The 26,160-nt window shown below is 41.2% G+C and overlaps 1 protein-coding gene across 1 annotated transcript; it reads left to right on the forward strand.

Annotated features, from left to right (window-relative positions):
• The first annotated feature begins 104 nt into the window (after positions 1–104).
• On the forward strand, positions 105–24,958 carry MCMBP (minichromosome maintenance complex binding protein). Its single transcript, XM_033149518.1, has 16 exons — positions 105–268; positions 3,559–3,644; positions 5,563–5,703; positions 7,031–7,072; positions 8,567–8,668; positions 9,725–9,854; positions 10,443–10,594; positions 11,885–11,985; positions 13,377–13,552; positions 15,291–15,414; positions 16,807–16,924; positions 18,152–18,317; positions 21,797–21,930; positions 22,446–22,610; positions 23,606–23,694; positions 24,572–24,958. The coding sequence occupies exons 1-16, from the start codon at positions 211–213 to the stop codon at positions 24,696–24,698; spliced, it is 1,911 nt and encodes a 636-aa protein (XP_033005409.1). The 5' UTR covers positions 105–210; the 3' UTR covers positions 24,699–24,958.
• The last annotated feature ends 1,202 nt before the right edge of the window (positions 24,959–26,160 follow it).

Genomic DNA, 26,160 nt, shown 5'->3' on the forward strand with positions numbered 1-26,160 from the left:
GCCCGCGCTGAGGGGAAGGGGGAAGTGAGGCGGAGAGAAGGAGAGTCAGCTCGGCCTCAGGCGCGCCGCTATCGACGACGACAACGCCTCTTCCCGAAGCACCAGCCCGCCAGCTTGCCTGCCTAAGCGCGCCATTGCCCGCCGTCGGAGGGATACTGTGCGACCGTCGGTGAAAACCCGCGTGTGCCTCCTGGTCCGAGAGCCGACGACATGCCGTGTGTGGCGGACTGGCTGAACTGCCCCCTCAGTATCGTGCAAGGCATCTTCTGTAAGCGAAGGGGGAACCGGAGGGAGGAGAAGGGAGACTTGGGAGGGCGGCGAGGCAAACAAGCAAAGCCGAGAAGGCTTCGAGAAAGAGAAGCGAGGGAGGAGGACCAGGAGCCGGGGCTGAGACAGGCCAGCTGGGCCGGGATCAACCAGGAAGAAGGGGTCGGCTGCGCATGGAGGGAGCCGGAGGAGGCGGCAGGGCAAAGTGGGCCTAGCTGGGCAGAGCTGGAAGGCGTCAGTGGGGAGCTCGGCCTTGCCCGGCGAGGGCAGCGGACGCCTGGCTCCCACTGGGATGGGATCGCATGGCAGAGCTCAGCTGTTGTGGTTGTGAAGCGCCCTGAAAGCAGACCAGGAACGGGGATAAGAGTGCCTCTGAGCATGTGTAGTATGCCTTTTCGCGTGCTAAAGAATCCGGAATCGGGAAGTTCCAAGGAGCCTTCAGCATCACTCCTTCCCCGCCCCCCGGGTACCGGTAGTCGCCAGATCAGAGCCCCCTGGAAGAGGTCAGAATAAAGTGAGGACGTGGTACTGTATTAGGCTGGTGCATGTCAAAGCCCAGTTAGGCAGGTAAATACCACGCCTTCTGGCTTCTACGTGTTTTGTTCCTTACCAGTATCAGTTGCTGGAGTATCTAACTGGGTGTCTGTGTCTCCCAGGATGTGTAGGGTTAAACGAAGGCAATTGAAATAAATGACCATTGATTTAAACAACCGAAACAGAGCTACTAAAATCAAGTAGCTTATTGATTGGTATGAATAACGACAGCCTGCTGTAGTAACAATTAACTTGTAATCATACGTTTTAAGGAAACGAATGCCTAATATATTCTGCACACCACCCCGATCTCAGAGCAGTGTGAGATTCAAGGGGTTCCAGGCACTTCCAGGTCATGTTCCTTCAGAATGAAGTATAGCAGAGACTCTGCTGTCTTTGGGTATATGGTTTATTTACACGTATATATGACCCAAGTCTACGATGGAGAGGTTTGTGGCATTAACCCTAAGACAGTCTTGCTTCTCCCATAGCCCCATCCTTGAATTCCAGCAGAAATCACACACAGCTCTGTCTCCCAGCTGCTCAGCCTGCAGTCTGCCAGTTTCTAGCTTCTAGCTCACATAATAACTTCTGGTCTTTGTAACTACCAGTGAGTTGAAAGTGGGGGCACAGAGCCACTTCCTCTGTTACCTTAGAAGGGGACTCAAATATACAGCCTCCCTACCCCCCAACTCATAACAATATATACATTGTGAGCAGGTAGTAAAACTGAATGATTTCTGCTTGGCTTTCTCTGTGTACATGTATGGGCACTAAGCAAGATTAGTTACAGAGCGACTAAGTTGGCTGTCCTACCCACCCCGCCCTTTACACCAGGTGAGAAAGCAGGCTAGGTTGGTTGGGGGATCCATCCCCCCAGCCTTGCTGGATTCCACTACTGTAGATATTTCTGTTCGGTGCAGGCAAGCAGAAGTAACAAAATGAAGGGGATAAGCTAGCCCAGGGTCTTCTGAATTGTGAGCCACCCCTATCATCACTTGAGGGTGATTTATCTCCCTCCCCCCCCCTTTTGCTGGCCTTCTTCTCTGACCAGCATGAGTGACAGATGCAGTGGTGCCTCCGTCACACATCACTGCTACCCAACTAGGGTTTGGGTTGTCTTTCTATTGTCTAGAATTTTTCAGAAGCAACAGGTACTTAGTTAAGGACAGTTTGTTCTTCATGACATGGAAAGTATATACTGTATCAGTCCTATTTGACAGTGATGTGGGATATTTGGAAAATTTTGGGAAACTTTTCTGATGCTATAGAGCAGGGGCAGATAACTTCCTGCCCATGGGTCAATCTTGGGCCTCCATGGAATCCACTACTATTTGGCCCCATGGTCATTTTCCATGGAATCCACTACTATTTGGGCCCATGGCCATTTTCCCCAAACCACATCAACCCACCCATCATGGAGGGCAGGAGAACAGGGTCCAACCCTGCATTGGCTGCATGCCCTGTTCCTAGAAGCAAACAGGATCCTGCAGCCAAGGCAGCAGGATTTAATCCCCACTCATCAGCTGAAAAGAAACTGAGATATGAAAGGTAGGCACTACATGGCACCTTAAACCTAGGTTATGGGCGCAACAACAGAATGTCTAGGTGCACTTTTTATATCAAGAACACAAAGCTGAAAATGAATGAACTGCAGCTAAAATATTATGTTTTGTTTTTCACATGGTCTATTGGTCTAGTCCTTCCCCTGCCCACCCCCCTAATATTTTTAAGAGGGTCTCTTCTCCAATCTTCAGAGAGTAGCGGGATGTGGGGAGGCAGAAAAAGGTCCTCCTTTCCTTCCACTCTGCAGTTTTAATCTGAAATCTTAGGCACAGTATTGTGCCCAGAGCTCAGAAACTCTTCACGCTAATGAAATTCCCTGTTGCGAAATCCACCTTCAACAATGGGAGTTTTGAACACTGTTCATTGATTCAGATCTGCTGGTGTCTTTCTCCTCTTCTACTACTTGTTTGCTTAAAAGAGAAGCGTGGAGCTGCTTCAAAGAGCGATATTTCAAAGAGGCTCAAACAGGAGCGTGGGAGCTGCCTTAAAGCCCTTTGCAAACAGCAAAATGGTTTTGAAGCTGCTGTAAGTTCCTAAGTGCCGGATAGCCCAGTACTTGGAAACCTCACACAAAAAAATAAGACATGGCCACCTGTCATTTATGTGATATCATGCTTGCCTAATATATTTTTTTGCAATTGGCATCCATTCAGTGTTAACAGTGAACTTGTGAAATTTATATTTTTCTCCTGAAAAATAAAACACTGGAAAATTTTCTGTTTCTGAAAATTTTTCACCCCACATTTGGTTAACAGACTAAATCAAGGATTCAGAACCTGTGACTCCCCGTGTGTTGCTGGAACACAACTCCCATCATCCCTGAAGACTGGCCATACTGCCTAGAGTTGATGGGAATCAATAAGTTGATGGGAGTTGGAGTTCAGCTGCATCTGGAAGGCCACACATTCCCTATCTCTAGTCTAAATATTCAATTTGCTTAATTTAATGCAGTAGCATTTTTCTTGTTCATGAACTCCAGCAACTGGCATTCAGAGGCATGCTGTCTCCAATACTATTAAATGTTAGCCTTACTACTTGAATCAAGCTCTTTATTTTTCTAGTAACTAATGCTATCTGACAATATTCTTGCAAAAACTTGTGTTTGCCGTTAAGTCAGGATTCTATTTTACTGCCCAAATACATTGGATTGTTGAATGTTCTGAAATATTTCAATTTCATTTTTTCCCCTAGCTCAAAATAGCCTGAATCCTGAATGGGAGAGAAAAGTAACGGAATACTTCAGAGAGAAGCTGAAAGAAAATAATGCTACTAACTGGGTAAAAATGGGCTTACTTATTTGCATATCTAGGTCCTACCCTTATGCTTTGGTGGCAGTACTCTTGTGTTTTACACAATATCTTCCTGTAACATTGCTTTAAATAAACTGAACTGAGAAAAACTACTAAAAGGATTGTAAGGCTCCAAGCAGATGGGCAGAGCAGTCCTAACCAAGCAGATACAAAAGCGTATCTCTGTAAGTTAAATTGCATTCTAACTGCTCCTGGTTGATGGGGTGTGGGGGAAATGCAAACCTTCATTTTCTGTCCTTTCATTGACTCTTATTGGGGGAATTTAGTTACACCTGCATTTTAGGTGATGTAAATTACACCAAGCTCTGTGGGTAAAACCAATGAATTAAGGGAGTTGTGATGCAGCATAAGATTCTTTATCCCTCTCCCTGCACACATTTCCCATTCTTGACATGCCCCCTTTTTGCCCTTTAACTTAAGCCAATTTAATTTACGCCACCAGGGCTTTCCTTCAGCCGGCGTAAACAGAAACACGGGGGTAATTTATTTACATCAGCTTAAGGGCACCTCATTTTGGGAGTGGGACAACATAACCGGTACCACATCCTAACTTCTCTCACCTGGCATATCTGGTGTTTAGGGTTGCACTGTAACTGCAATAGGAACTGAAATTTTTTATTAGAGAAGAGCAAAGTTAACACACTATAACTTCATTGAAAAGACAGTAAGTTGAATGTACTTCTAATTAGATACCTCAAGTATAACTGGGACTTGCAGGTATTGTTAGCCTAATGATAAGACACAAAAATATAAATAGGAAGTGGCTGGTGGAGGCTGGTCAGGGTTTTTGTTAATTTCACTAGAGATATTTTGAGCAGGAATAGTTAGGATGCAGAATTGCCTACTCTGTGTGTTTAATTTCATTGCATTGGCTGCCATGGGAGACAGACATATCGTAACACAAAATTAGAGTGAATATGATCATAGCGAAGCTTTTCCCATACTAGGAAAAGCTTAACCTGTCAAACTTCTCCCTTATAGCTGTTAAAGGCACAACCTTGCTTTTCCCCTGTGCCAACTTTAACTATCACCTAGGCTGTCAACCTGTACCCACCTACCTGGGAGATCAGGGTAAAAACATGCTGTAGCTACCTACCCCTTTGTGTTCATTAGACATGAACACAAAGGGGAAGTCACATGAGCATACCATAGTAGAATAATAAGCATTCCAGAAAGAGCACTATTTCTGATGACAAGTTGTTTTAATGACACTTGGTGTTGGCTTAGTTGAGATTAAATATTTGAACATCAGTGTGCTCTGGTAAATTCATCCCCATCCCCAAAGTACAAAAGAGTAAACTGACGTGTGATTATAGCTCAGCATCCTGATAGCCTGAGAGACTGGATAATTGGCAATTAAGCCTTGTAATGAAGGGCATACAGTGAATTCAGAAAATGAAGGTTTGAACGATGACAGTACCGTGCTGTATTAATACAGTTTTACTGTTTATCATTGTTATTCAAAATGCTGTGGATCTGTTCATGGCTCTTAGCACCTGCAGTTAACAAAAAGAAAAATAGATGTTAGCAGAAGTGGTTTAACCAAAGAGCCACAGCATTTCGCAGGTCAAAATCTAGCAGTAAAAGACTTCTAAAAAGCTGGACCTATCTTAGAAAACACATCTGTATTATCTATTATATGGATTATCTATTATACACAGTAGTAAAACTATTGTGAACTTGACAACATTTTTTCCACTGGCTGATGTAAACAAACAATAAGGCTGCTGCTAGATTACTAAAGAATATACATTATAATTTTTTATAGATTGATTTCCTCATGATTCCTAATTACTATATAAATTAAGGTTTCATTAGAGAGTAAAATTCTGTATATGCCATGTGAAAGTAGTAGTAATTCAATATTATTATTTCCTTTTTACAGGTGCCTTCATTGAATGATGTCCCTCTACATTATCTGAAGCCAAACAGTTTAGTGAAATTTCGCTGTATGGTTCAAGATATGTTTGATCCTGAATTTTATATGAATGTTTATGAAACAATTGACATACATACTAAATCATGTGTAAGTGGTTCTTCTTTATTATGGTCCTTATTGCTTTCTCACATGCACAAATACGTGCTCTGTGTGTGTGTGCTTGCCTTACTAATCAGCCATGATTTATGGTGGCCATCATCCATCTCCTCTCTCAAATCTTCTGCTTATTGTTCCATGTCACATGGGGCTTTTGCAGAAGTTTGACCGAGGGTGAAAGAGAAAAAAAACCCAGCCACTTCCCTTTCCACAAGTCCTCCTGACACACACACAGGGTATCAGCAACCAATCCATGCTTTTAAAAATCCCTTAACAGTTCATCAATGAAGAGCACCCCACGCTTGAGTAATCTGAAATTAGGAGAGTGTGCAGGGATGGTGAGTAATCAGTCTCCCTCCTTAAGAAAGAGGATTCTTCATTCTGTTTTAACTCTGGATAGGTGCATCATTATCATGCTCCAAACCCTGGCATTTCTTGTGCTGGGCATATGCAGTGATTTACTCAAGGACTGAGACCTACAGGTAGGTAGGTAGGTAGGTTTATTTCGGCCATGTGGCCCATATCACATCGCAAAACACATTCATACACACAGAGTAAAACAATTTAACAAATTTAAACAATACAGTACGAAACCAATTTTAAAACAACCCATTTACACCCTTCTATCTAAGTCACACTGAGATCTGAGTAGTCCAACTGAACTAGTTTTTTTTTAATTAAAATAAAAAAATCTGTTAAAATTAATTTATCACCTATTTTATCAGACTGAGATCTACAGATATTCCTACTAAGACTGAAAAGACCCCACTTAGATGGACGACTTCCAGGTCTCGGTCTCTTTAAAGAAACAGGCATGTCTGCAGCATAAAAGTACTATCTTGGACTTGCTCTCAGCTGAACTGCTTTGCATATTAATTACCATGGCAGAAGGTTCAGCAGTGCCTCTTGGGAAGCAAGGCCACCACATCAATTATTGGTATAACTGAAGGGGTGTGCCCTTTTTAAATATGAAATTTACATAATAATATTTTGATTATTAGCCTCCCAATACTTCCTGAACATCTTTGTCAAGCATAGCCACAAGCCATCATGATTTAGCGCTTCATCCATAGGAGTATTTTGTAGCTGCTTTCAGAAGGGGACTATAGGCCAGAATTTTTCCCATATTTAATTCTTTGACAGATTTAATTCTTTGACAGATTTCCCATATTTAATTCTTTGACAGACTTTGAAATATGTTGTGCAATGCTGATACCTAAAGCATAAGCACAATTGAAGATGTTTCTGTTATGCATAGAAATGAATGTGAACTGATATCGGATATAACAGTGATCTCACATTGTCTTCTTTTTAATAGGTTTTGCATTTTGGAAAATACAGAGATGTAGCAGAATGTGGGGTGAGTGATAATATGGCAAATATAGCTCCCTGTCCTCCCACCCATTTTTGGTTTTGGGAAATATTAATAATAATTAATTAATAAATTAAATAAATTATTATTGTTTATACCCTTCAAATAAGTTTATTTCAACAAGGATATGCATGCAGGGATATTTTTCTGTATTGGCAAAAAGTTGATTCCAGAACTACAACTAAGAATGTATTTAGTGGTGTGCTTGATAATGCCTCTGTCCTGTATTACACAAACAAGACAGTGAAATGGAAATAGAACAGACTATCAAACTGTAGAAGGTTTTGATGATCCGATCCTTTTGGTGCATCTAGTACTGAATTCATTTCCATTTTTAAAAAATATAGAAAGACTTGTTTATGCCTACATTCTAGGAGAGTAGCCACATTGGTCTGCTGCTGTAATAACAAGTATTGTGACATGAGCTTTCATAAACAAGACAAGACCTTCCTTCATCAGATGCATGAAGAAGGCTTTTGATTATGAAAGCTCATGCTGCAATGATGCTGTTGCCACAGAATGTTTATTTTTCTTATTAAGATTGTTATCTGAAAATTCACGGTTCTTTGAAACTTTTAGATTTAGTTATAAACAAGTAGGATCAGTAATAAAATATTGCAGTGTGAAGTCTCATTTACATGCTTCCAACAAACCAGCCATGCCCTTCTTCAAGATCCTCATTTCCACTCTTATGTTGTTTCTCCAGCCCAGTCAGCATTTTATGACTAGTGAGGATGTTCAGTCTTCTATGGGTCATTTCAGGTCAACCCCCCCCCATTTTTAGACCCCCCCTAAAAATTTTGATTGGTACTCCTGCAAACTTTAGGATTCCTCCACATCTGCTGATATATCCTTCTTGCACATGGATGTTGCTGTTTGGCTACATAAAGATTTGGCATCCAGAGAATGAGGTTTTTATTAAAGTTTATTGATTGATTCAACATTTTAATTTAATTTGAGCTTTGGTTCTTAAATTATACTGGGGGGGTTGTCTGAGTGATACAAGCATTGATGAGTCATTATGGCATACAATATCAAATAGTTAAATAAGCCCATTTTATTTATTTATTTTTGTGACTGTTAGTATTATAGTTCTGCAGTATTAACTATCAGAACCTGTGATTATGATGAAGCAGTTATTCCAGTTTCTAAGAATAAAACCTGCATGATTATTGTTCCATAATAGGAAAACTATTTGCAGATGTTTTGTTCTTGCATTTAAAATGGTTTAAAGCATCAGCTGCATCATGAAGATGGTTGTTGGAAGAACATAATATATTGTATCTTAGTGTGAAAAGGAGTACCTATATGAATCTGCAACCCTTTTTGAAACAAAAATACTTTGGTACTCTCAATATTCTAGTATATTAACTTCTGTTACAACTGACCAAGTAGGATAGAATTATTGGAAGTGAACATGGCCAAATATTATTGGATATCTAGTATTCTAATGTTGTGTAATGTCACTTGATTCTTTTCTAGCCTCACCAGGAAATAGACTTAAACCCTAAACAAATAGTAACGGGAGACAGACAAACTTTTTACTGCGTTCCAGTGCCTGGAGAGTCGGCATGGGTGAAAGAAATATCCTTTGCAGTTCTTTGACTGTGCTGTATGCTGATATATAGAAAAATATATATGCAATGTGGGGTGGAGAAAAAAATTGTAGAGTTGGAAGAGACCACAAGAGTCATCTAGTCCATCCTCTGCAATGCAGGAATCTTTTGCTCAACATAACCCCTGAGATTAAGAGCCTTCTGATCTACCGAATGAGCTATCTGATTAAAGTGCCTTGAAATTTGAAGAAAAGGTGCTGTACTGTCCTACAAAGAAAATTGAAGTGCTTTGGGTTTTTTTAATTATTCCATTAAAATGTAGGGTCAATTTTTCCAGGCATATCTACACAAGCAGATGAGTAGCTTTGTACAGTCGTACCTCGTGTTATGAATGCTGCGTGTTGCGTTCGTCACAGGTTACGAACGCGTCGAACCCGGAAGTACCAGAACGGGTTACTTCCGGGTTCTGCAGTTCACGCATGCGCAGATGTGCAAAATGACATCACAGAAGCGCAGGCGCGGCGCTTCAAGTTGCGGACCTTTCAGGTTATGAACGGGGTTCTGGAATGGATCCTGTTCGTAACCAGAGGTACCACTGTACATTTTTAAAATTTTAGAATACCAGTACTATGAAATTGAAGTCTTCTGAAAAGTATGACTCCCTCTGGTGGTTAATCCAAAAATTTAGCATACATTGTAGATTAACTTTTTGAGGGAGAAAGGCAAGCTTGAATGCAGCTTTAAGATCAGTAAAATTATTCAGCTGGTGGAAGTATGTTGGGTAATTACTAATTAGCTGTGGTTAATCATGTAACTTAGGTTGAATTACGTCACTTCAATGGAGTCTGTTAGATTAGATAGAAAATGTTCCTAAGGAGTTTCATATGCAAGTAGATGCAAGTTATTTTCACAATTCTCTATACCCTAAGGCTATAGAATATGTTCTATTGTTGTATGCATCCCATGAGAGGATGGTGCCTTATTTCTCTGTCTTCTTTTGTTTTAAATCATTCCATACAACCAGATCAAATTATGCTGGGTAGATCACATCAGTAAATGCTGTTGTCCTTAACTTTAGATTTAAGCCTATACCAGTGCAAGTCAAGCTCGAGTTTGCCCTTCAACATCCTATACACCAAGTCGCCACAAGAGGAGTTATGAGGAAGATGAAGATATGGACTTGCATCCATCCAAACAGAGAGAGCAACATCTGGGTATCAGCTGATTAGACATTGATGATTTTATTTTAAGTCACTTCTTACACCCAAAACACACTAAAGTTGTATGGCTGAATAGCTGTAATATTGAAGCACATATTTGGAAGTGATGCTGTTTTTTGGTACTCTGAAAAACACATGAAAAGCAAAGCTCCACTTATTGGGCTGCATCCATGATTCTCTCTCCACTAGATCAAGGGCTCTTGCAGTAATGGATTGGTGAGTTTTAACGTTGCCTAACAGAGGAATCCAGCACAGCAGCTGTGCTAGTGGAAACTTGTTGTGCAACTGATTGTGCAGTCTGTTGTGCAACAAAGTTACCAGCATCTTGCTTATGCATTCTCGCACAATATTCTACTGGTGCAAAATATTTCACCAGCAAAACAAGTACTGTATGCTTCTAGTTTTGCACTACATTGGATGCACCCCATTACAACATATACTTTTTTTACCCTAAGCCTTGTAGTTCAGCACATTTTAAAGCTGTGGTAGGGAACCTCTGGCCTTTTAAAGCTTCTTTGAAAAACTGGAAGTTTTAATTTCAACTTCAGACTTTGATTAGAAACTGCTTCTTCTAACTTGCAGGAAGTGTGCCTGATATCCATGGGAGTGGAGAGCCAAAGCGATTAGAAACAGAAGCATCTGCAAGACATCAGACGAACTCCTTAAATTGCTCACCTCCGCTAGATCTAAACTTTCCACTTCCAGGAGAGAAAGGCCCTGCATGTCTTGTGAAGGTAATAAGCCTATCAAGCAGTATTAAGCATTACCTCGTTTACATGTTAAATTCATGGACAAAATATGGAGGCTAAGTTCCACCTCCACTGATGAAGATAATAAGAAGTTCAGTGCTAAACTCGTGGAAATGGGTAAAATGCAGCTAGTTATTACAGATGTCTGCAACCAAGAAGTGGCAGATACAATGAAAAGTGCAAGAAACCAGTACTTCTGCTTGCTCTCTTAAGTCTCTACAGTTATGTTGAGATCTACTGCATGATTTTGCTAGAGAAACACACTGGTTGTATTTGGATGAAACAATAAAAAAATTCCTTCCAGTAGCACCTTAGAGACCAACTAAGTTTGTTATTGGTATGACCTTTCGTGTGCATGTTCTTCAGCTACCATTTGTATTTGGATGGTTTATTGTTACAGGAATGAGCTTCAATTTGTGCACTCCCTTCCCTCTGTTCTCATCCACCATGGCCACAAAGAAAAGATCTAAAACTGTTGCTTCTTTTGGAGTAACTCTAGTTTACTCAAAGTCCTAAAGTCCTAAACAGCAATTAATCTTAATTATGGTTTGTTGAAACAAAGCAGTTTCATAATCCAGAGTTCAAAATCTGCTTTTTTTCAGTACAATATAGTTAAGATTAACCACATTTTGTCTGCGTTCAGACACTGACAAGCTGCAGTTAATCCAAAACAGAAGCAAACACTTCCAGAGTCCTCCTTGAAGCCATACCAAAAGAAAGAAGGGGAAGTGAAAGACTATGAGACTTGTTGTGAGGAATGAGGCAGAAATTCAATTCAGTTCACACTGCAAATGTGAACCTACCTAATTCGCAGAACCCAAAACAATACATGAGCTGAAATGCAGCTATCTCGCTTCTCTGAATTTTGCTGTGCAGTTCTCCACCCAAATAATGTACAGTATGCATAAATGTGTATACAGTAATTGGGGGACAGTATACATAAAACATACATGTATTAGTGAAAATAATATAAGTAATATATACATTAGAAGAAAATGTTTACAGAAATGTGTATGTTAGGAGAAATGAGCACTAAAATGTTGGTGAATTTTTGGGAGACCGTTTTAAAAAGAAATTCACAAACTGATGCAGAAAAGTGAAGAACTGAACTTGATATTGGAGGAATGAGATCTGGAAGAAACTGAAATTGACAGATTCATCCATTCCTACTTGCCGTTGCACATTCCTGTAAAGATAAGTCCTGGCTTAATATTCAGCTCTGTGCATTATGTTACTATAATCTGCCTCTTCTCTTAAAAATACTCTTTGTGACAGATATATGAAAACGGGGATAATTTCAAAGTGAATGATGTTCTTGAGGTGTATGGGATTTTATCTGTCGATCCAGTCCTGAACATGGTGAACAACGAAGATAGGTAACATTTTAATGTTAATAGGATCCACATTTACAATTATTAATGATAATGATGATGAAGACCGAAAGGCACACAGATTTGAGCTACGAACAATATTTAAGTATTTTATTTGTAATTTGTCAGTATAATAGTGGCAGTGTGTCCTTAACCCTTTGGTCAGTGCACTTCAGAACTGAAACAAAGAGGAAATTTATATCAGTATCTTTCTTTTGAAGATTGCTGGCAGTCCACAAGCTGATCCTGCTTTGTTTCCAGTGCAATAAAGTGGACAGGGTGGGACATGAGTGTGGGAAATTTGGGTTGAGTCCTACCTCTTCCGTGTATTTGCTGTATGTCTCTCCGCCTCAGTTTCCCACTTCATAGAATTATGGGGAAGGTGTTTATGAACACTGTAAAGTTGATGAAATGTTCTTTAAACCAAATTCACAGTATAAATAAGCAGAAGTGTGATGCAGTTTTTGCAATAGCAAGCTAAGCTTAGCTTTTACTGTGGTGTAGACAGCATAGTTGCACATGCCCTGCTGCCTCCTTAAACACGCAACGCTATGAGGGTGACAGGCAATGTGACAAGGAAGACCTCTTCATTCGTCAATCAAGCTCAGCTATGTTGTTGACAGTGTAGCAAGCAGGAAGCCCCCCCCCCGCCCCGCCCCAGACCAATCTATGGGCCCTTCAGTCTGGAGTTGATGTTGTGGAAAGTTACAAGGCATACACACACTTCTTGACCTAGTTGGCTGCCACATCCATGCCAGTCACCACACTGGCACCACTCCAGACCCCACTTAGGATTGCTCTGTTAGAATCCTGGAAGTGTTATGTGTATGCAACATTGGGAAGGCTTTCTAGCCATGTTGCCTTTTCCCTTTTGGTCACATGATGCTGCATGTTGGCCTCAAGCACTGTAGCAAAGAGGCCTATTGTGTGTAATACAGTGCTACCTCGGGTTAAGAACTTAATTCGTTCCTGAGGTCCGTTCTTAACCTGAAACTGTTCTTAGCCTGAAGCACCACTTTAGCTAATGGGGCCTCCTGCTGCCGCTGCACTGCCAGAGCACGATTTCTGTTCTTATCCTGAAGCAAAGTTCTTAACCTGAAGCGTTATTTCTGGGTTAGCGGAGTCTGTAACCTGAAGCGTCTGTAACCTGAGGTACCACTGTACCTTCCCCTGTAGAGCTTATAGCTTCCTCCCACAGAAGTACATGGTGGCAGGTTTTGATTCTAAGTGGGGTTGAAACCTTGTAGTAGCTGTCCTTCCCGGTAGGACTTGCCCCTTCCAATTTTCATGGTGTGCGTTTTTTAGTCCCACTCTGTTTTATATGTCATTGTATTCACTGATAGCACCTGTATAACTGCACAAAATGTGTCTTAAGCTTGGCTGTTTTTATTTACTAGGGAGAATTCATCCTCTCCAGTGGAGTCTATGGAATGTATGGACACAATGGAAGAACAGAGGGTTCATAGTCCCCCAGCCTCATTAGTTCCCAGAATCCATGTGATTTTAGCACAGAAACTTCAACACATAAATCCATTATTGCCTGCCTGCCTTAATGAAGAGGAAAGCAAGAGCTGTAAGTAGTTAAGCTATTAAAAGAAAGATTACCTCATTACTGATGAATGTCTGCACTGGGCTTTATTGTTTCCACTTCCTCATACACAAAGAAATAAGCTTGTTCCCAGAGTCCTACGTATTCAGATCACAAAAGTATTCTTCTAAACATCTTTTAAGCCTTTGATTTTAAGGTTTTTCCAGATTTTCCACAAATACATTGGCATTGTGATTTTTTTTTATTTGAGAAATGTGACTTGAAATAAGCTTATTCCTAGAAAACACCCCCCATGCCAGTCGAGTAACCATTGTTCACCCCCTGTAGCAACAGTTAAGGCTGTGGTGTAAATTTTGTACTTTCAGCTGGTGAACAAATGCATATGAAATATGCAAACATAGGATTATAGTGTGTATGTTACAAAGATCCATACTCCAAATAGTTAAAGGTTACTATCAACACTGATCTCTTTGGTTTTTAACTGAGCTTGCTTTTGCTTCGTGGCACTTGTATTATTATTTTTTAAGTAGTTTCTCTTCCTTACGCAAGTTGTTTATATTTTGGGTACAAGTTTTACTATGAGATCCTGGGTGGAGATGGAGCATATTGAATCCTTTTGTAAACAGAGCTGGTAGCTATGAATCCTACAGCATATATAAGTTCCTTGACTCAAAAACCATTCAGTTTCCTTTAATGAGGAATTCGCTGTGAACAGGATTCACAAATCCAAATCTGCTGTTTTTCAGCAAAGGAATGGAAGCTGAGGAAACATTGCATTTTAGGCTCCCATCCTTTCTTGCATGCAGCTTATGCTTTTACATAACCACAGCTGCTGTTTCATTTACACTGTGGTTAATATTAACCATGGTTGATTTTCAAACAAGCTACCTTCAAACCATAGATGCTGACAGTGGCCTGCTGAACAAACCATAGCAGATGAATCTGCAAGCTGCACCTTAAATCAAGAGCAGAAGCTTGCAAACAGCTCCTCCCAGCTGTGTGTGCAAAGGATAAGGGGAAGCATGCAGCCCAGTGCCTGTCCTGCCAATTCATATTCAAATGTGACCAACAAGTGGCCTCCCCAAACATTTAGTGATGCTGCTGCATGTACACCAATGTGTTCATTGGTCCTGTCCTCCAGAGGGCACCCACAGACCAGAAGCTAAGCAACAAGACTTCTCAAATTCAAACCCGGTCTGGCTCATGGAGGCCAGTCTGTAGCACAGTATCCTCCTTCAGGGTTAGAGTCACCTCCTTCTCTTCATGCAAGATCCAAATCCAACCATGCTCTTCTTGCCTCTTGGTGGTAGTATTCTGAAGTTCTGTGCTCTTTGTAATGACAGACACCTCCCTGCGTTTTTGTGTAATTTATATTCTTTAAACACACACACACACACATATATATAAATAGTGTTCTGGCTTGTGTAATTATGTACTGCTTTTGCAGACCAGATTTCTTATAGTATTGGTTAGTGTCTTATGAAAGTATATAATAAGAGAGAGGTTACGTTGAACCTATAATAATATTAGTAACGGCCTATGTTGAGAAACTTTGCCCCAACTGTCGGACAAAGTAGCATGGTGTGAAACGTAGGTGGGCAAAGTTTTACAGCAAGATACAAAATTGGCTCTTTCGCTGGATATAGAGCTGTATGTTGTCCAGTCTTTTCCCCAGTTGATACTCATTCATATAAAAAGAACTGTATTTTATATGACTGTTAGGCAATGGTATTTCTGTCTACTCCCTACTGTTCTCTGTTAGTTGTTTCTAGTTTTATGTCTGAACTGTCACCAGTCAGAGCAGAGCTTCTTGGCTTCCTCACTCATGCCTTCTTGGGAGACAGCCTGGCTGCTGAGTACCTTATATTGCATCTCATTTCCACAGTGTAAGTAACCTGGTCAGCTATTGAGAACATTTCATTTTTAAACCAATTTTTCCCCATACAATCCTTTTTAAAATCATAGTATTTAGCATGCAGCTCAGCAGATTCTTAAGTGTTCTTTCAGGGACTCAAAGAGATAAAATAACAGCTATGAACGCATAACCAGAGCAGATGTTTTAATGTATTGAACCCAAATACACGGGAATAGCCTTGGGTATATCATTGGCCGAGAAATTGAAGATGGTGCTTCCCTTAAACAAGAACTCTGGGAAGCTTTCACACAATGGGGGCAGCGCATGTGTGTGATAAACCATGGTTCATGATGTGCACCAACTTCAGGGTCATGTGCTCTCCTTCCTCCACCAGTACAGCTCTCAGTTTCAATAAACCACAGCTCAGTGTTGGCTCTGAATCCTAAACTGTGGTTAGTCCTACCTATAGGTAATTCAAACAGACTAGCTTCATAAGTTTTGGCTTGATGGTAGTTTCAACTAACCATATTTAATACTAACCACAGTTGGACCAAGTTTGAGCATAATACTTAACTCCCAACTTACTACTCCTGACTGCACCAGAGGTGGGTGGGAAAGCAGTTGAGCCCAAGGCTCACTGCAGCTAATTCTTGAAACAGCGAGTGAGAATTTGCTCTCAAAGTTGGTACATTTTGGACAAAAATTCTCCAAATTTACTTCCGTTAATAGGTATACCCTATTTTCATCATCTAAGGTTGGGCCTTCAGCTCGCCTCCACACTGGGCTCCTATAGCATCAGGAAGTTACAGACCTGATTGTTTTATGTGTTCCATATGTTATTTGCATCTCATTCTCATTCTTTGCAACTTCTCTACCTGGGCATTTGAGTTTGGATGTTTTGTTTCTCACCTTCCAGTGTCTATTGGGAGAGGAGCAATTAACTGGACACATAAGCTGTCCTTGCTCCTCACCCAATAAACACTTAATTATAACAAAACCATCCAGAAATGTAACTCCTTCAGGGCTTCTCTTCTTCTTAAGAGCGCAGTGAAAAAGGGGAGGGTTGAGCCAATATTTGTAACTACCTCAGCCTTTCCTGATGATTGAAATAATTGTGGAGGAGAATTTGGAGGTTCTGAATAATTTACCACCTAAACCATTGATATCCTCAACTGTGCTTCCAATCATCATTCACATCTACATAGGGAGCTGAGGTCTCTTCTGGTATTCAGATGTATAAAACTGAAGCTCACATTACAGAGTTTGGGGAGGGGGGGAAATTGAGCTTTCTATTGGCATTGAGACAGCTAGCCATCTGCTTTTTTTATTTAAAAAAAACCATGAATCATGAATTTGCCAGTAACTTCTTGCAATCACTCTACCAATTTCAAAATGTCTACTTTCTCTTTTGTGTGTTTTCTAGCTATGCAAGAAGAGATGTCCTTCCTCTGGGAAAATTCACTGTCAACATAAGCGGCTGTCCAAGAAATAATGTCTACACGGAGCACATATACCATATTATTCAACAGCTAGTACCCGCAGTAAGAATTCTATATATATAAATGCTTTGTGGAGCAACTGATTGTGCAATAGTTCACCTATATGAGTATGTTGATACAGTAGCCACCTATACTTTCGATTAGAAGCTTCATTGCAGAACTGGAGGTGTTAGAAGTATACCTTAAAAAGGCAGGTGCACACTTTCCTACAAATTTTCTGTTCCAATAGCTGTGAAGACTGCACTTGTTCCATGATGTATGCATGCACACCCTGCTTAACACATTGTGTGTGCCTGATGCCCCACCACTTATATGGAATGTCCAAAATGGTGAGCATCTCCTTAATTTCCCATGTGGGAGCTGCCACTGATCCACTAATATATTTATGGCACAGTATTTATTTATGTCAGTACACTCAGTTCCTTGGTCATAGTAGTGGCCTACACCTAAATGAAAGTATCAAAGTATCTGTTTGTGGAATTCTGGTATATTTTTTGGAATGTTGGCCTTATGCAACATCTTAAGTGTTCAAGGGCACTATGACAATTTGGAACTTTAAGGAAATGCAGTAAACACTTACGTAGGACTTGCATTTTTTTAAATAATTTTTTATTGATTTCAAACAACAAATAAAACAAACATAAGGCAAAAAAACAAAAACACATTAACAACTAACAACTAATACACAAACAACTAACAACTACTACACTAACATAATTACACAAACAGCTCATCCAAGCTCTTGACTTCCCCCCTCCCCCTCAACAGGTACCTTATTTCAATCCAATCGCACAATTTTTAAGCTTTACTATAATTCACATTGTAGGATTTACTTCAATCCTGCTAGTGTCTTCAAATTCTTACAGTTATCTTTTAAATAAGCAATAAATTTACTCCAGTCTCTATGGAACTTCGATTCATCCTGTTCTCGGATTCTGCATTTCAGTTTGGCCATTTCCGCATACTCCATCATCTTGCATCTTTTAAACTAATACACAAAAAACATAACTTGCTACAATTCTCTTTTTTTTAAAAAAAAAAAAGTTTACTAATGACAGCTTTCTAAGTGTATTGAGAGTAAACCTTCGTATTCCCCATTCAACGTGGTGTCTGCATGGTTGCTGTTTGCAGCTATTTGATCCTTCCTTTGGAATCTGGTGTGTGTATAGTTACCCACTTGTTATATCTCTGTTATTGTTTTAATGTTGTTTTGTCTGTCAAAGGAACACTTCTTAGCAGAAAACTCGAGACTTTTATTTTTCTTTACAGTCCTATCGCCTGCCCATGACCATAGAGAACATGAACTGCTTAAAATTTAACCCCCACAAGGACTACACAGCTAACCGCTTAGTCAGTGGAGTACTACAGCTGGCAAGCAATACCTCCCTTGTGATAGATGAGACTCTGCTTGAGCAAGGACAGCTTGACACTAGAGGTTGGTATTTGGGTTTCATCCATTCATTATCCCAATGCAAAGCTCTCTTGCATTAACAGAAATATTAAGAAGAAACCAGATCGCTGCATTTAGAAAGGATAATGTTGGCTGTTCAGGTTGCACTGTCATTATTTTACACAGTTATCTCTCAGTTGACCCATTTTTGTCATCACATCTGTGTCAGTTTAATTGGACGGTATGTCTAACTGGCTCCAGTCTGTAACTTTATTGCTTAGGGCAGAGTACCTGAACTTTACTACGGTAGCTTTATATTTGTTCCTGCCACCTACTTTTGTTTCTGATCATTTTGCTCTGTTTGGAAGCAGTGCTGACTTCATCTCCTTATACTGCTGGCATCTTTGTTTTATAACAGGGGTAGACTCCCAATTCCAAAAGCCACAGGCAGGACCTTTGTGCTAGTTAACCTAGTGGTTCCCCCCCCCAAAAAAATGTATGTGTGTTTTCTGAAGCTGGCAACCCTATTCCTTGAAATAATTGGACATTTTATCTAATATGCCAGTGAGATCAGGGTTGCATCCACTGGTTGGCTTTTATCATAACTTCCCTTCTGACAAACAGCAGAGTTCACAGAACAGGGATTCCCACCTCCCTTTTGCCTTTGCAACCTCCTTTGTAAAGATATGGTGCAGGGAGCTGCAGACAGAGAATTTGGTAGAATTTGCCCTTCTTTTTCATAAACCAGAGTAGCTACCTAGGATCCAAGCCATTGCCTCTGCAATGTATAACAAATTCTCATACTTTACAACCCATGTTATAGGTAACTAACCAATTTTTACAGATTTAGAGCAGAGTACCTGCACTAGAAGTACTGCAGAAAATCAAGATTAAAGTCCTTTTAGATCCTATGCTTAGTATCAAGATGGAGGATTTCGATAAACAGGTGCCAGCTGACAACTCAACTGGAAGGAGAGGAGATTTTTTTGCTGATTTCTGAAGAATGAACAGTGGTTCGGGGGGCTGTGGGTGGAAAGGAAAAGTGACAGAAATTGCTTTGCTTTCCTCTAGCAGGAACTTCCACTGATTTTGAGTTACTTCTGCAAAAGGAATGAGCCTTCCCATTCACAGAAGGACAAATCTGGATCAGCACTAGGTTTTTAAATTTGCTTGTTTTAAAGGGATTTTTGTACTACCATTGAGAGTTTCCAGGGCAGTTCACAAAAACTTGGCTCAGTGCTCCAACAAAATCTTAAGCCTTTTAATTTAAAACCATTATTTGAATCTGCTTAACACTTTAATTCATTGTTCCATTTACTCCATGACTTCTTTGTTCTGATCAACCTGGCATGTGCCTGCAACAGTCGATTTGTTACCTTGTGTTTGATATGGTGGGTGGGAATTTGCTCCGTTTTCACTTAACTTAGTACACTTCACAGTGTACTTTTGTGAAGGCTTAATAAGGAATTCCTTCCTTTCTGCCCGTTGGTGGAATGAATGTTTGCTGCTCTAAAGGCAGCTGTTTCCAGCTTTGCTGAGTCACTGATGCCTTTCCCAGCGTGGGAGCCTCTAGCTCGAGCCAGTTCTGAACATCTTGTTAGCTTCCTTACTCAGTATTACCAGTATTAGCCTCAGGCATCTATTGAAAAACTCTGTATTAAGGGAAATTAAAACTTAAATCTGTAATTCACTGTATCAGTAGATCATTCTTGGGAGAATAGAGCTTCTGGCATCATTTAGTTAAGTTTCTTGGCTTAAAATAGTGAAGCCTTATAATATTCTTGGGCTAAAACTCCTATGTAGAATGCCCAGGCTATCTTAAACTTTTCTACCTGCAGGCTTTCTGCTTCTGTTGGATCATAAAATATTGCGATCATACTTTGTCTTAATGTTAGTTACGCTTGAAAGAGCATGTAATGAAGGTCTAGTCTGCATTTGTTTGTACCTGGTGAAGAGGCTGCAAATGTGAAAAACAGGAGCCACCCACAGCCACAAGTTGCTACCATAATCCTTTCTTTCTCAGGGACATAGTAAATGAAGGAATGCTCAAGTAGTGCATTTCTGCTTTAAAAGCAGATGTTGGTAGGTACAACGTGGTCAGCAGGATGGAATAGTAGTTGCCACCACATAAGTGGTAGTGCCTCTTGTCTGCTACTGTACACAGCGGTACCTCGGTTTACGAACTTAATTCGTTCCAGAAGTTCGTTCTTAAACGAGGTGCGCTTTCCCTCCTGCCACCGGTGCCCTTCCACCGTTCGGCTTCCGTTTCTCTTCCGAGGCAAAGTTCGCTAACCGGAACACCTACTTCCGGTTTTGTGGGGTTTGTTGCCCGAATAGTTCGTTAACAGGACTCTTCATAGACCGGGGTACCACTGTGTTAAAGTTCAGATGCCCAATTATTCTTCCAAAGCAATTACTCTATTCCCAGCTTAAGAATGGAAAGCGAAATACCGGTGGACAACAAAAGAGGTTTAAAGAGGTTCTTAAAGATAAATCTTTAAAAATGTAGTATAAGCGCTGATAACTGGGAAACACTAGCCTTTGAGTGCTCCAATTGGAGAACAGCCTTTACCTAAGGTGTCATGGACTTTGAAGAAGCAAGGCACGTTTGGCAAACCCTCACCATAATCGGTGTCCACCTGGAAACCTATGTCCCCACTGTGGAAGGATGGGTGGATCCAGAATTGGCCTCCACAGTCACTTACAGACTCACTGTTAAGACCGTTTTCATGGAAGACCATCTTACTTGGATACGAATGATCGCCAAAGAAGAATTAAATTTCTTTCCCTGATCAGGGAACAGACATGTCCTCTATCTGGAGCTTCATATTTGGTCTCTTAGTGTCTTTTGAAATCATACTGATGCTATAGTAGTACTTGTTCCATGGGCCACAGGGATTGCTACAGCACTTTTCCAGCTGGACATGATGGGTGCCATAGCACCTGGTGATATATATATCCTGGACACTGCAGCACTTCAGCAGGCACAGGGGAAGAATGAATAAGCAAGAACGATGGGATTTCTGGAAACCATGGCACCCTGAAACTCTTAATTTTTCCCCTTTCCAGCACCCTCCTTATTCAGATGACTTGTGTCTGGTGTTGAAAAGCTGAAATTGCTAGCTTTTTTGTTCTACCACTTAGTTCAACAGATACTGTAATACCTGGAATTCTTAACTGATATATTGAATGAACAGCAGAAGCTATATACTTGTGCAAAATATAATTCTCCATTCTGTCTCCTTCCAAATATATACTCCAGGATCTACTCTAATATCCCTGTGAACTGGAAAGTGCCATGATACATACAGTAATATTACATCAAGTCTTGGAGTAGACTCCACATCCTGAAGTGTGTGTGTGTAATATAACATATATTCTTGTGATTTAAGTGGATAATTTATTCCTAGATAGTAATATACTGCACAAAATAACTGCCAGCTGATCATTGAAAGATTGTATTTTGTTTAAATCTGAAGGCTTTGCATCTACATTTCAGAGGATTTTTTTTCCTGTTTCTGTAGGTGTTCACAATGTGACAGCACTAGGTCACCTGATAACTTGGCAGAAGGTGGATTATGACTTCAGTTACCACCAGATGGAATTCCCATGCAACATTAATGTCCTTATCACTTCAGAGGGCAGATCACTCCTACCGGTATGGCAATACTTCACTTTTCCTCTGCATTTGAAAGCTGCTTAATGAAGAACAAGAGCATACTATCCTAGGCCAACTAATTTTGTGTGTTATCACTACTCGCCACTTTCAGCTGCTGTTCAGTGAAATATGCTATATTTGCGATTAAGATATCATTTACTTTGAAATGAAAGGGAAAGGTTGGGATGCTGTAGCGATAGGACAACATAAATCTTAAGAGTTGGAAGATGATGGCCACACATCATAGACATTATGTGTGGTGTTCCATTTGTAGATGGAGAGAATAGACCAGCTAGGCAAGTTCTTGAGTCCCCATTCCTCAAGTTAGAACTGTGTAGCAAATACATCTATTTAGGGTTGTCTAAGTTTTGTTAATAGTCTAAACCATATTTGTGTTTTGTTAATAATAATAGTTTTTACCCCACCCATCTGGCTCATATTACAGCCCACATCATTCATAGTATGGAACTGATAACAGTGAAGGAGAAGTGATGTTGTGCAATGTCTTTCCACAGTCCGACTGCCAAGTCCACCTGCAGCCGCAGCTCATTCCCCCCAACATGGAAGAGTACATGAGCAGCCTTCTCACAGCAGTGCTGCCATCTGTCCTCAACAAGTTCCGCATTTATCTAAGCTTGCTGAGACTGCTGGATTACAGTATATCTGATGAAGTGACCAAGGTAGAGAAAGCACTTTCCGCTTTACCAGAATCTCTTGTTGAGCAGAGTATATAGTTTGTGACCGAGTCATTCCATCTAGTCTGCCACCTCTTATCCCCAATACTCCTTGCCCTAACTATGAAAGGGAATCTACCATTGAGGATTTTGTTGGACTTCAGAAATGAAAAAAAAATAATCCTCTGAAATGACTGAGAGCCAGTGTGGTGCAGTGGTTAAGAGCGGTAAGACTCTTAATCTGGTGAACCGGGTTCACGTCTCCACTCCTCCACATGCAGCTGCTGGGTGACCTTGGGCTAGTCACACTTCTCTGAATTCTCTCATCCTCACTCACCTCACAGAGTGTTTGTTGTGGGGGAGGAAGGGGGAGGAGAAGGTTAGCCACTTTGAGACTCCTTCGGATAGTGATAAAGCGGGGTATCAAATCCAAACTCTTCTTCTTCAGCCTGTTGCTTCCTGAAAAATAAGAAGAACTGTCCTAGAATCAGTTAAGTTGCTATTATCAAGGGGGGAAAGTGCAGGAGGACATGATCCCTATGAACAGACAGTGTGTATTGGCAGTGGAGTAGCCAAATGTGGTCTCGTCTTCTCATGGGTGGGATAGAGCACACTCTTCATTTTAGAATAGTGTCTTCAAAGGAATAATGGCACCATGTAGGTGCCCTGGCCATTAGGAGCTGTTGTAACACTTTACCTAGTAGTAAAGCACTTTGCCACTATATTGGCTTGGAACTATAGTCCCTCCTTCAATGGAAGATTTTGTCAATACTGCACTGCATTCCTACCTTACAGTAGCTAAAAGTAGCATCGGAAAGGGGTAGATGTTTATTTTGTGTAGTGAGTAAATAATCCTTCCCACCTGGAATTCAACATGCCTCAAAAGTGCAGTGCTACAAGCAAGGTAATTTGCTATGTAGTTTCAAATCGTATTTAAAACATACTTCGAAAGTGTAATAATTTTATCACTACATTTAATCAAAACACAATTTCTCTTACAGGCAGTAGAAGATGATTTTGTGGAAATGCGTAAAAATGACCCTGAGAGTATCACAGCTGATGATCTTCATAGAACTCTGCTTGTGGCAAGGTGAGAGTACAAATGCAGAATAGCAAACTGCGAGATGCCATAGAAGTTTCTTAATTTGCTGAAGACTTGCTTATTCCTTTAACTGCTTCAGTTCTCTTCTTGGCCCTTCTTCCCCACCGTTGCTCATTTATCTTCCTCCATTTCCTTTTGGAGAGTCACTAAATCTCTTTTTTATGGCAAACTGCTTAAAAAAGTCCTGGTTAGGATAATTCTTGACCTGGATTGCCAAGAAATGTAACCTAGACTCATGGGAGCCTACAAATAACCTATACTATATAATGCACTTAAGTAGAACAAGTTATGTGACATGCAGACCCAGATTCTGCAAAGGAGGATTATCGGGCTACTTAGAACATGGGTCGGCAAACTAAGATCCGCGGGCTGGATCAGGCCCAATTGCTTTCTGGATCCAGCCTGCAGTGTGGATCACCAGCATGCACGTTCTTGCCTCCTCCCTCCCTCCTGGCTTCTCCCCGCCCTGCCAAGAGGAGGAAGGGGCCTGGGCTTTGTTGGTGCCAACAGCAGCAGCACTCAAGTGGCCACCATTTTAAGCAGTCCCTCTCCAGAGCCCTTTCGTGCACTGTTCATCATTTCTCTGCCGCCAGCCACTGCCACTCACAAGACACAGGTAAGCAGCCACCGGGCCTTATCTGGTGCTGAGAGGGGAGAGTTGGGGGGGTGGCTTATAGTATGGCCCCCCACAAGGTCTGAGGGACAGTGGACTGGCCCCCTGCTGAAAAGGTTTGCTGACTCCTGGCCTAGAAGCACAGTTGTTTAGCTTGTTGCTTTCTTGCACAGTTAAGGGATATGGAGTGATCACAGATTACAGTTGCAAAGTTAAAACCCATGTTTCTACAACTATCTTTCTTGCCTGCAGGTTCCTTTCTCTGAGTGCTGGGCAGACGACGTTGTCAAGAGAGAGATGGCTCAGAGCAAAGCAGTTGGAGGCACAGCGTAAAGTGAGACTACAGCAGCAGAAGTGTGTAAATGGAAATGAACTCTAAAGCTACAGCTCCCATTTTGCTTTGATGACTGCAACTTTTGCCTAATCTGTGGAGCTAGTACGAAGGGTGCTAGCTTATGTTTATATTGGGTTTTGTAGATAATTTGTACCAGAATGTTATGGCTGTTTACTCAAACTTGGACACAATTTGTGGTGTTCAACAGATTTAACACCGATCATAAAATTTTGGAGCTTGTTTTGTAACTGAACTAGAAACAATGGAACAATTATTGTTTGATATTAAAAGTTTACTATAAAAATGGTGTCTCTCTCTTTACTAAAGTGCAGGGATTGTTGCCTCACACTAACAGTTGAGTGAGTTTAAGCTTACTGTCTTATTTGGGTGGGAGTTTGGGGCTTGAATCATGGCCAAACACATCAGAAAAGCCTATGGAGTTTCCCAAGTTCTTTGAGAGCTTCATTCGGCCATTCCTCAGAGGACTTAACTGAGATTTCTCCCAGTTAAGCCAGTGGCCGGTTGTTCCAGGCAAGGCTCTGGTGTAGCCCCAGAATCATCTCTCCTCCTTGATAGCACTCCTGAGGAGACAAACCTGAGTTAACACAAGGCAGCTCCTTGGTACAATGCTGATTTTGTGCCTCTGCTTTTCAACATACCATCATACCTGGGTGTAGAATCCAAGATGCAGCCCGCATCCAGAAGGGCTTCAGTTTCCTCAGCAACTAAGTCCTCTCCCAGAGGTCCTATTAGCTCAGGGGTTGGCAACCTAAGGCCCATGGGCCACGAGCCGCCCCCAAAAGGAGCCGCCTGCTTAGCAAGTCCCCGTATACTACACTAAACCGGCGCAGCGTGGAACTTCCATGGCACTGGAACTTTTATCAGAAATCACGTCTGCACAGATGCAGGAGCATGCGCGATCCAGCCCATGGAGGGATCTCCGCTGGAGTGAACTGGCCAAGGCAAGGTAAACCTTGCTGACTCCTGCATTAGTTGCTTATATTGAGGCATTGGTGAATGGGCATTGGTCTTGTGCAGGACAACAATTTTATATTTTACCCTTCACCCTAAAAAAGTCCTGAGGTGAGAAAGGTGTTCTGCATTATTAGCTTGGAAGAAAGCCCACAGAGCTGCAGTCGACTTCATTTGTACAGCTTCTACAGCAGCAGTTCCCCACCCCTCCACCCTTTGACAGAACACAACACTACTGAGGGTGATATGTATGGGGCTTTGGTGCACCTTGCATAATTTACAGCCTTTGTTGCAGATGTGGCAAGCTGCCATGCATCTAAGGTCACAAGTCCACTGCCACCAATACATCCGTCTGATGTGCAATCTGTCTGCATCATTGCAATGTTGACACCACATCCAGGTCAAATATATCCACTATGGCATTCAGAGGCGAGTACCTGTTCAGGGAGGAGGCCCTTATTTGTAGAAACGAAAGGGGGGTGGAATAGAAGCCAATATTATCAACATATAAGCTACAGAGTTAATCAATGCATGA

Source organism: Lacerta agilis, chromosome 5 (assembly GCF_009819535.1).
Source record: "Lacerta agilis isolate rLacAgi1 chromosome 5, rLacAgi1.pri, whole genome shotgun sequence".
Classification (NCBI taxonomy): domain Eukaryota; kingdom Metazoa; phylum Chordata; class Lepidosauria; order Squamata; family Lacertidae; genus Lacerta; species Lacerta agilis.

Coding starts and splice junctions, on each gene's coding strand:
- MCMBP (XM_033149518.1), top strand. CDS start 211: ATGCCGTGTGTGGCGGACTGGCTGAACTGCCCCCTCAGTATCGTGCAA. Junction 3,645..5,562: donor AAAATAATGCTACTAACTGG/GTAAAAATGGGC, acceptor TCCTTTTTACAG/GTGCCTTCATTGAATGATGT. Junction 13,553..15,290: donor TGAAGAGGAAAGCAAGAGCT/GTAAGTAGTTAA, acceptor GTTCTCTGTTAG/TTGTTTCTAGTTTTATGTCT.